The 10159-nt window shown below is 60.6% G+C and overlaps 1 protein-coding gene across 2 annotated transcripts; it reads left to right on the top strand.

The window, feature by feature from the left end:
• Positions 1-1327: 1327 nt before the first annotated feature.
• Positions 1328-9188, top strand: FAM131B (family with sequence similarity 131 member B). Of its 2 annotated transcripts, none has more exons than XM_038741257.1 (7): positions 1328-1413; positions 3271-3380; positions 3976-4011; positions 5894-5987; positions 6426-6635; positions 7366-7509; positions 7722-9188. In XM_038741257.1, the coding sequence occupies exons 1-7, from the start codon at positions 1386-1388 to the stop codon at positions 8168-8170; spliced, it is 1071 nt and encodes a 356-aa protein (XP_038597185.1). In that variant the 5' UTR covers positions 1328-1385; the 3' UTR covers positions 8171-9188. The 2 variants fall into 2 exon arrangements, with proteins under 2 accessions (XP_038597185.1, XP_038597184.1); XM_038741256.1 differs by having other exon boundaries at positions 6417-6635.
• Positions 9189-10159: the final 971 nt, after the last annotated feature.

The following is a 10159-nucleotide window of genomic DNA, read 5'->3' as shown; positions in this document are numbered from 1 at the left end:
ACTTGTCTGCTGTGTGACTTTGGGCAAGTAACTTCACTTCTCCGGGCCTCAATTCCCTCATCTGGAAAATGGAGATGAAGACTGTGAGTCCCATGTGGGACAACCTGATGACCTTATATCTACCCCAGCGCTTAGAACAGGGGTTGGCACATAGTAAGCGCTTAACAAATACCATCATTATCATTATTATTATTATTAGTGCTGATACCCCCGGTGGGAACAAGGCTGATGTCAGTGCTAATGACACAAGAAGCAGTGTGGCTTAGTGGAAAGAGCCCAGGCTTGGGAGTTGGAGATTGTGGGTTCTAATCCTGACTCTGCCACTTGTCTGCTGTGTAACTTTGGGCAAGCCGCTTCACTTTTCTGTGCCTCAGCTACCTCATCTGTAAAATGGGGGTTAAGACTGCGAGCCCCAAGTGGGGCAACCTGATCACCTTGTATCTACCCCTGCATTTAGAACAGTGCTTGGCCCATAGTACGTGCTTAACAACCCGTCGTCGGGTAGGGACCGGCTCTATCTTGACGATTTGTACTCTTTCAAGCGCTTAGTCCAGTGCTCTGCACACAGTAGGCGCTCAGTAAATATGAACGAATACCATCGTTATTATTATAACCCAGACGAGGCTGGAAGTTACCCTTATTTGTAGCCAGGATGTGAGTTAACGCTCCCCACCTTCAGGCTTAGATGAAGCCCCTCACCGTTATCCCCCGAGTGGTGTGTTGAGGAGAGGGTTGGTGTGCTGGCCAGGGAGAATTCCCTTTCAGCTTTTTTCTGGCTCCCTGCCTCTCCCCTCTCTCCGTCCCCACTTTTCTCTTTCTGTCCTCCGGAAGGGCTCGGGTGGGAGAGACCCTCGCCGGGCCGGGGCCGGATCCCTTCGTCCCTCCGGGCTGCTCCGGGAGAGGAGGGAGGAGGACGGAAAACCCCTGGAGGGGGGCGAGGGGATGCCAAGAGAGGGCCAGATTAGTGGCCACGGGGGTGCGGGGGGCAGGGGGGTCCCGGGGCGGGGGGCGGGCCCGACAGCAGCCAATCCCGGCGGGGGGGACCCCCTCCCTCCTCATCTCCCTCCCTCCCAGCCCGAGTGGAGCCGAGCCGAGCCGAGCCGAGCCGAGCCGGTCGTGGCCTTGGGGAGCCGGGGGGCGGGGGGAGCCAGCGGCAGGGGGAGGAGGGGGAGCCGAGCCGGCGACGGCGCTGCAGAGCGGCTGGGGCGGCGGCACCACCCGACACGACACAGCCCAGCCTCGGCCTGGCACTGCCGCCCGCCCGGCCTGGCCCTCCTGCCCGGCCCGGCCTGGCCCTGCTGCCCGGTCCGGCCCGGCCCGGCCCGGCCCGGCCCAGCCCGGCATGGTTGTCGAGCCGCCCGCCCAGCGCCTCTGAGGCCCCGGCCATGGGCTGCATCGGCTCCCGGACTGTGGGTTGGTATCCGGGCGGGGCCGGGGGCCAGGGGCCGGGGGGCTCCGTCTGCCCCCCGCTCCCCTGGCCCCTTTCCTCCGCGCTCCAGCGCGCTCCCTGCATCCGTCTCTCCTTCGCCCCTCTCCTCCTGGTCCCGCTTCCCCTCTCTCCATCCCTCCCTCCTGCCTGCCTCTTCTCCCTCCATCCTTCTCCCTCCATCACTCCTACTCTCGTCCTCTCCTCCATCTCCCAATCATCTCCCCCAGCCCCCCTCCTCCCTCCACTATCCCCCCATCTCTGTTCTGCAGCACCCCCTCCCATCTCCACCCCCCCTCATTCCCGATCCCTCCTATCCTTCTTCCTCCTCTTCCTCCTCCTCTACTCCCTCCCCATCTGTCTCGATGTGTCTACCTCCTCTGCCTTCTTTTCTTCCTTTCTCGCTCCCCTTTTCCCACCCCCTGAAAAAGCTTTGTTTAGCTGCGTTCTCCTGGGGCCGGGGGCGGGATGAGCTGGGGGACACAAAGAGAGAGGGAGAGGCGGGGGGTGGGTAAAATGTGGGGGGCTAAACTGAGTGGATAGAGGGGGCAACGCTCCCAAGTGAGGGTAGGAGGCTCTCTAGTTGTTGGGGATGGGATGACTGTGCCTTGATTTCCCCGTCGGTTCTCATTTCTGTTTATTCAGTTGAGGCCTGCCTCTCCCTCCTCCCGTCCTCCTCTCCCCACTCAGTCTCCTCCCAACCCCCCCGCCCCAGGAGATTTCACCACCCAACAGCCTTTCCCGAGCCTCCCTCCCGGATCAGTGACCTCGGGCTGCAGGCAGAGCTCCCATTTTTCCTTTTCTCCCCCCACCCACCCAAACCTGGACTCATGGGGTTCATATCTTTGGATCCACCCCCAAGGTCTCCCCCTCTCTCCCGGCCCCTATCTCTGCTGCAGCTCTCTCTCACTCCTGATTTTCTCCCACCTCATCGTGGTCTCAGCCCATAACCCCTTTCCCCAAGCCACCTGACACCCACCACTCCACACTTCTCCTTAGGCCCTGACCCCATCCCTTTAGAGGTTGAGTGTCTCCCGGTAGACCTCCCCATCCCACCCAGTCACCTTTTCCTGCTCCAGCCCTTAGCTGGGCCCTGAAGCTTCTTCTCTCTGGACCACCCTTCTCTGCCTCTCTCACCCTCTCTCACCCTCTTCTCTCATCTTGCTCCAACCCACCCCCATCTGCCCCCGAATGCACCCAGAGCCTTTTGAGGGGATTCTGCAAGGGGCAGAGGGAGACCAACCCTCTCAGCTCTACCTCCTCTCTCCCCCGCCCCTTTCTACCCCCAGCTGGGTTGTTCCTCCATCCAAATTTAGCTTCCCCTGCCCAGTCTCTCTGCACATGCTCACTCCATAGAGTCAGGCAGGGTCCCCCTTCTCCTATCTGAGGGGGCCTGGCCTGAAGCCCTGGAGCTGAGCTGGTCAAGTTTCAGTTGTGCACGGGTCTCCCAGGCTGAGAGTCCCTTGGGGACCCACTGGTTCTATTCCACCCTCCCATTTCAGGGGGCCAAAGATCGGCCCAGGCCAACTACAACAGCTGCCCAAGCTGCTGAGGAGCCCTCCATTCCTCCCTCCCCCACCACTTCAGCCACACACACACCTGAGTTGCCCAGTGACAGTCTAGTTCTGGTCAAGCCTCTGGCCCCAGGGCTCCTGCGTCTGGTGTTGAATTGACTGATGGCTCCCCATCCCAGGGTCCTGGCAGTGTGCACCCTTCTCTGGGGAGAGGAGCAGGGGCTGGAAGGTTTTGGGGGCTCTGCGGACCCCCGAGGAAGCAGGCAGGAGTGTGAACTGGGTGGGGGCTAGCAGGCAGACAGCTGGGCTCATGGGTGACCCTGCTTTTAGGGAATGAGGTGATTGCCGTGGACTGGAAGGGGCTCAAGGATGTGGACCAGACCAACGTGGACAGCACCAGCTCCCTACATGGCAGCAGCATCCACCGGCCTTCCACCGAGGTGTGGCACCCACAGAGTCCCCTCCCCATTCGGAGATCACAGCCCACAGAGGGTCCCCCAAGGACAGAAAGTGCCTTCCATCCACCTAGATCAGAGCGTTTTCTTCCTCCTCCCCACCAGAACAGAGAGCACCCTCCCTCCCTGCTCTCCTAGGAGAGGGGGTACCTTTCCTTTTCCCACAGGATAGAAAGCGCTCTCTCTCTCTCTCTCCCTCCCTCCCTGCTCTTAGGCTCCCCCAGCCAGTCTAGGAAAGAGAAGCTTCCCACAACCAAACTACCAACTTAGGACAAAGGGCTCCCAACTACTAGCCTAGGACACAGGGCTCCCCCAACCAACCTAGGACAGAGGACTCCCCATGATCAGTCTAGGCAGAAGGCCCCCAATTATGAACAGAGGGCTTCTCTCAATCAACCTGGGACAGAGAGCTCCCTCCCTTGGCCCCTCTATTCCAGATTCCTCCCCAGATCATCCCTACCCCAAGAAGTCCCTCCTTGAGGGGCTGGAGGGGATCATAGGTGTTTGTAGGTGGGGTGGGAGTCTGTTTTAATTCTGATTGATCCTCACATCCCTCTCTTCTTCCTTTCTCTCCCCAAAGCAAACCCGCACAGACTTCTCCTGGGATGGCATCAATGTGAGTACTATGGACCCTTCCCCCTTTCTCTCTCCCCTCGTGCCCCTCCAGCCCTAGCCAGCCCCTCCTTCCTTTTCCCCTCCCAGTCACTGAGGAGGAACATTCCCACAGGATGGGACCTGACCGCCTGTCCTTGGGTTCCAGAGTAACAAGTGTGAGGCCGAGACCTCGGGCTACGGAACTGGGAGGTCCCTCCTGCTGATCCCCACCCCCCCAAAACAAACACACACACACACACACACACACACACACACACACACACACACACACTCCTCTCTCTCTCTCCTCTCTCTCTCTCTCTCTCTCTCTCTCTCTCTCTCTCTCCCTCTCTCGTTCCTGCTTCTTATTCCCACTGTCAGGGTCAATCCACCCACCCACTTGCCTTTTCCAGGGTCAGAGAGTCAGGGGTCAGTCCTAGACCAGGCACTAGTAGTCCCAGTCCCACCAAGCTGTCAAGGGTCAACCACTCAGAACAGATAGACAGACAGACAAACGCACCCTCCTTCACATCCACAGGCTTTGCTCTTCTGGGAGGCGTCATTCCCACCACAGCTCTGGGGCCTGGTGGCACAGTGGGACAGGAGAGGGGAGAGAGAGGACAGAGAGATGGGATGGAGAGAGATGGGAGGGAGAGAGGAAAGGGATGGGAAGAGGAGTGGAGAGAGATGGGAAGGGGAGAGGAGATGGGAGGGAGAGAGATGGGAGGGAGGAGGAGAGAGAGGTGAGAAATTGAGGGGAGAGGAGAGAGAGAAGATGGGGGAAAGGAGGGGAGAGAGGAGAGAGAAGAGAAGGGGGAGAGAAGGGAGAGAAGCACTGGGGAAAATAAAGGCCACACCAGGCTTTGTGACTTTGGAGGGGCCTGGGGGATGGGGGTCACTGAAGATGTTATAAACGCAGAGAAGAGAATGTTGGAAGGAGGGGAGCATCGGTGGAAGATACTTCAGGTTCTGAGGCCAGAAACAACCACCAATTCCAAGGGCCAAGCTGAACGCTGCAGCAGCAAGTGGGTAGGGCACAGGGAGCCAGGAGACCTGGATCCTAATTTGGGCTTTTCCCCTTTCCTGCTGTATAACCTTGGGCTTCTCTGGGCCTCAGTTTCCTTATCTGTAAAATGGGGATGAAATATCTGTTCTCCCTCCCATTTAGACTGTGAACCCCATGTGGGAAAGGGACTGCGTCCAACCTGATTATTCCATATCTATCCCAGGGCTTGGCATACAGTAAGCGCTTAGCAAATATTACAATTATTATTATTAGCAGGAGAGATGACAGCGAGACTTGGCAGGGGCAAGTGGGGGCCTGTGGGGAACAAGACAGCGGGACCAAAGCAACAGAATTAGCTCTGGGTGGGTGGGGCCATTGCCCTTAACCAGGGCCTGTGACTCGGCTTGGCTGGATTTTCGGGGAACGGCCCAGCTCCCTGAGTTGTAGTCCCAGCCTCCCGCCAGGGCACAGACCTCTGACACATCCCCTTCCAACACCCCCCACGGACCCCAGCCCCCCCTTTCTGTCCCCTGGTCCAGGACCACCTAGGGGAAAGGAGGGGGGCGGCAGGGAGAGAAGTGGAGAAATCAGCTCCATTTCAGCTCTCCCCATTCTGGCCTCTCTGAGTGTAACTTCTCCCTGTCCTCTTCTCATCTTGTCTCTGGGCTCCCATAATCCTGCTTCCCTGCCTCTCCCTCCCCTCTGGCCTCTCACACCTCTCCGGCTTCTCTCTCTTTTCCTGCCTCTCACGTTTCATTGACCTCTCCCTCCTCTGCGGCCTCTCACACCTCATCCGTCTTTCTGGGCTTCCTGGCCTCTCCCCCTACCCCCCCGGCACTGCCCCATCTCTCCGTCTCCTTCTTTCCGCCTCCCCGGGAACCTCCCCTCCGGGGCTCAGCTCTCCATGGAAGATACCACCTCCATCCTGCCCAAGCTCAAGCGTAACTCCAACGCCTATGGTATCGGGGCTCTGGCCAAGTCATCTTTCTCAGGTGAGCCCCTGGCTTAGTTTGCATCCTCCCAGGCTTGGAGCAGTGCTCAGCATCGACAAATGCTCAGGGATCATGGTTATGGGCCCCACCACCACCTGGGGGCTGCTTGGAGAGCCATTGTAGACTGGTGGAGTGGGGGCCGTTCCCAGACACCCGCCCCCTCCGATTCCACCCTCATGGGTGCTGGCTTCCCAGGACTGCAGGAGAGGGGAGGATGACACAGTGGCATCCCTGTGAAGGAGAAAATGGTGGCCCAGAGGATAAGACCTTGGCTTTCTGGGTTTCTGGATCATAAAGGGGGGATCTCAGAGATACTCAGAGAGAGGGTCGATGTGGGGGGAGAGCCTTGCTGACAGCAGTGAGGCGGGTGCCGGGGGGAGGGCGTCTCTGGGGAGCTGTCCGATAGCCCCTGTGGTGTGGGGACGTCTGGCCCCTTAGGGATATCACGCAGCATGAAGGACCACGTGACCAAGCCCACGGCCATGGGGCAGGGCCGCGTGGCCCATATGATCGAGTGGCAGGGCTGGGGCAAGGGGCAGACTGGGACATGGGGGCAGCAGCAGCAGCACAGCCACGAAGATGCCCGCAAGGATGCCGACGCCTACTCTGACCTCAGCGATGGCGAGAAAGAGGCCCGCTTCCTTGCAGGTAGGACCCCTTTCCAGAGACAGGGTGCGGTGCCCAAGGGGGTGGGTGGGGAGCAGCCCTAAGCCCCTGTCCCCACCTGACTGTCGGGCTGAGGGGTCAGTGCAAGGGCGGAGAGGGGCCCCTGTAACCCACTCCGTCAGCTGCCCATGCCGAGCCCCCCAAAGTCAAGCCCTGGATCAGGTCCTGGGGTGGGGGGAGCCTGGGGGAATCAGGGGCACTGAGGGAGAACGCACTGTCCTGACATCCCCGAGCCTGGGGAACTTGTAGGCCCGGGAACCGTGAGGCGAGTAGACACAGACACACACACGCACCCTCCAGTCAAAATAAGGAACACGTGGCAGATGGGGAATGAAACAGATGCCCAAGAGCAGAAACACCCCTACAACTCAAACTTTGGGTCTGCCCACCCTGGCAAGAGGCCTGAGCAATCAGAGCTGGGGAACAATCTGGGCAGGTTTCTCGGTGGAGGAGGAGTGCTCTCTAGAAGTGGTTTTGGAGAAGGTGAGGGATGGGGTGTGGTCTAGGAGGGGAGGAGGAAGAGGAGGAAAAGGAGGAGGAAGAGGAGGAGGGAGAACACTCCAGATTGGGAGAATGCCAGAAGTGGAGGATTGGAGGTTAGCAGGAGAGCTCAGGGTGGAGGTCTGGAGGGTCAAGAGTCAGTGCCTTCTCCTCCTCCTCCTCCCCTTCCCCACCCACTCTTCCCGGACCTCTCACCTGCCTGAACCTCCAGGGGTCATGGAGCAGTTTGCCATCTCTGAGGCCACCCTCATGGCCTGGAGCTCCATGGATGGGGAGGACATGAGCGTCAACTCCACCCAAGAGCCTCTAGGGGGCCACTACAGTGACAACTACCAGGAACTGATGGAGAGCCAGGGTAAGCCCCCCACCCCCACCCCTCGGAACCCCCCCCCCCCCCCCCGACACCCTGGCCTGGGTCCAGGCCCCTCCCTAAGGCCCCTTCTCGCCCCCAAACCAGTCCCACTCAAGCTCCCCGGCATCGTCCCCAGACCATTCTGAATTCCCCCGCCCCTCTGCCTAAGGGGTCCCAGGGAAGCCCCTAACCCCACGCCCCATCTCTGCCCGCAGATCCCCTGGCCCAGGTGCCGTATGACAGCTGGCCTCACTCCTACGTGTCCCAGGGCATGTACTGCCTGGGTTCCTCGGACGCCTGGGAGACCAGCGATCAGTCCCTCATTGCCTCCCCCGCCACTGGCTCCTATCTGGGCCCCAACTTGGAAGACTCTCAGCCCAGCCTGCAAGATGGGGGCCTGGGCCTAGGGCCCCCCCGAGTCCAGGCGCCAAGCCTGGCAGACGTTTGGGGGTCTGGGCCGACCGAGGAGGGGGCCCCGCTCCTGCAGGAGGAGGGGAAACCATCACTGGAGGAGGAGGAGGGCCTGGGTGACCGGGAACCAGGGTCTCCATCTCCCCAGGAGGAGGCCGAGGTCCCAGCCAGCGGGTCGGGCCGCAAGGTCTCGGATGTGACCTCGTCCGGAGTGCAGTCCTTCGACGAGGAGGAAGGCGAGGCCACCAACTGAGCAAGCCCCCCAATCCCCCCTCCACGGAGATCCCCCCAGCGGACCACCGCCCGTGGGCCTCAGGGGCCATGGTCCAGGGGGTTGGGGCCTGGACAGTACAGACTGGCCCGGGTCAGGGGGGTGAGGCTGGGACGGGCCCCGAGACCCAGGGGTCTCCCCCACCCCTGGCCGCAGCCCTGGCTCTTCGGGGGTCTCAAGTTCTCTGCCTTTGGATGGCCGGGCCGGTCCAGCCTGGAAAAGGGCCCGGAAACAGGTCCCTGTCGAGCCCGTGGGGTTCTGTTAAGAGTTGGGCCGACATAGGGAGACCATCGGCCACAGGTAGGGTCTCAAATACGGATCATCATACGAGACTCAGTCCTGGAGGAGTAGGGTGATACAAGGTGAGGCCCTGCAGACCCAAACGGGCCCGAGCTGTCTCTATGGGCTCGGGCCACGTCTCTGGATGAGGCCCTGTGGATAGAGGCCATGGGCAGAGCCCATCAGGGAGGTCTTCACCAGAGTCCCCCGTCCTTCCTGGAGGGGGGACGGGGACACGGCTGCCGAAGGGCCTTGTCTCTCAGGAAACCTCCTCCCTTCCAGGGCATCTCCCCGCTGCCACCCAGGGAAGAGTCCCTGCCTGGGCCAGGGGCTCTACTGGGTATGGGAGTGGAGGGGCTGGTTGGGTTGAGGGGGCAGGGGGGAGGCTGCCAGGGAGGGATCCCGATGGTCCCAGAGAAGATATGCTCGAGCTGATCCGGGACCTTTGGGGAGAAAACTTGGGCCTGGTGGAGCCAGAAGGTGTGTGGGACAGGGCCGAGTTGCCCGAAATGGGACGTGTCCGGCCCTGGGACCTGGCCTTGCCCCGCTGTGCCCCCCGCCCAGCCCCCTCTGGTCTTCTCCCTCTGAGCTTCTCTACAGAGCCTTTTGCTGCCAAAGGCAGGAGCAGAGGGCCGGGGGAGAGAGTGTCTGGAGCCGTTTACACTTTTCTCTTTGCCTTTTCTACATTTTTGTATCTTTGGGACTAGGGGCTGAGCTTGAGGGCGGGCGGGTGGGTGGGTGGAAGACCCCAGTGCCCATGGCAAGCAGGGGGTATTTGCTTTCTATCTCGAGGTGCCAGGGAAAGGGAAGGGGCCGTCAGCCCATCCTGTCCCCTTCCTCACCCCACCCAGGAGCCATCGCCCACCCAGATGAGGGCAGGTGAGAGTCCCGAGGCAAGACAGAGGCCCAGGAAGATCAATGATGGCTGTCCCAGGGGCCCAGCGGATCTGAACAGCGCTGTCTCCTCTCTGGGGGCAGGCACAGGCCTCTCTGGAGCTCTTTACTCCCCTCCATCTACCCATAGTGCTCCTTTCCTCACAGGGATGGGACCTAGGGGCCAGTGATTTCCTCTCTCCTACCTCCCCAACACCCTCCCAGAGGGGCCCAGGAGCCAGGTCCACTCAGGCCTGGCCTCTACCTTCTCCACAGCAGGGCTGACCCTGGGGAGCCAGGGGGGTCCAGAATTGGCTCTCCCTTCTGGGGTCTCTGGCCAGGACCTCCCCATGGGTGCTTCATGGTCCAGGCTCCGTGGTCCCTCCTCCCACTGCAGGCTAGGGTAGGGGCAGCTAGGGGCTTTTGTTACAGTAAGCCAGTCCTACTTTGTCCCCTGCGTCCCCCCCTACATACAAGCCGCACTGAGCTTTACTGGTGACTACTCAGGACCAGAGTGGGGCGAGGGAGGTGGGGGTGCTTGGGGACGGGGTGGGGGTGTTTGTGACTCAGATTGTGACCCTGAGTTGGTTTGTGATACAGGCGTGGGGTTGGGGGGGGCGACAAAGAGGGACAAGGGTGTGTGTGTGTGTGTGTGTGTGTGTGTATGCACGTGTGCCCACACGTTTGTGACAGATAGTGGCGGGTTGCAAATGCGTAACCCATGGGTGTTTCTGTGTTAGCGTCACCCAGATAGGGTGGTGATGGATCTTACACACTGAGGTATTTATATGTGTGGTGGTGCAGCAGTGTGTGTGTGTG

This window comes from Tachyglossus aculeatus (genome assembly GCF_015852505.1).
Source record: "Tachyglossus aculeatus isolate mTacAcu1 chromosome 12 unlocalized genomic scaffold, mTacAcu1.pri SUPER_6_unloc_1, whole genome shotgun sequence".
In the NCBI taxonomy this organism is placed as follows: Eukaryota; Metazoa; Chordata; class Mammalia; order Monotremata; family Tachyglossidae; genus Tachyglossus; species Tachyglossus aculeatus.
This window is presented reverse-complemented; position numbering and strand designations above follow the sequence as displayed.

Excerpts from the sequence above, each read along its gene's own strand:
- FAM131B (XM_038741256.1), top strand. The coding sequence starts at position 1,386 with ATGGGCTGCATCGGCTCCCGGACTGTGG. Across the intron at positions 5,988-6,416 it reads GGCCAAGTCATCTTTCTCAG|GCCCCTTAGGGATATCACGC; the intron begins GTGAGCCCCTGG and ends TGGGGACGTCTG. Across the intron at positions 7,510-7,721 it reads GGAACTGATGGAGAGCCAGG|ATCCCCTGGCCCAGGTGCCG; the intron begins GTAAGCCCCCCA and ends CTCTGCCCGCAG.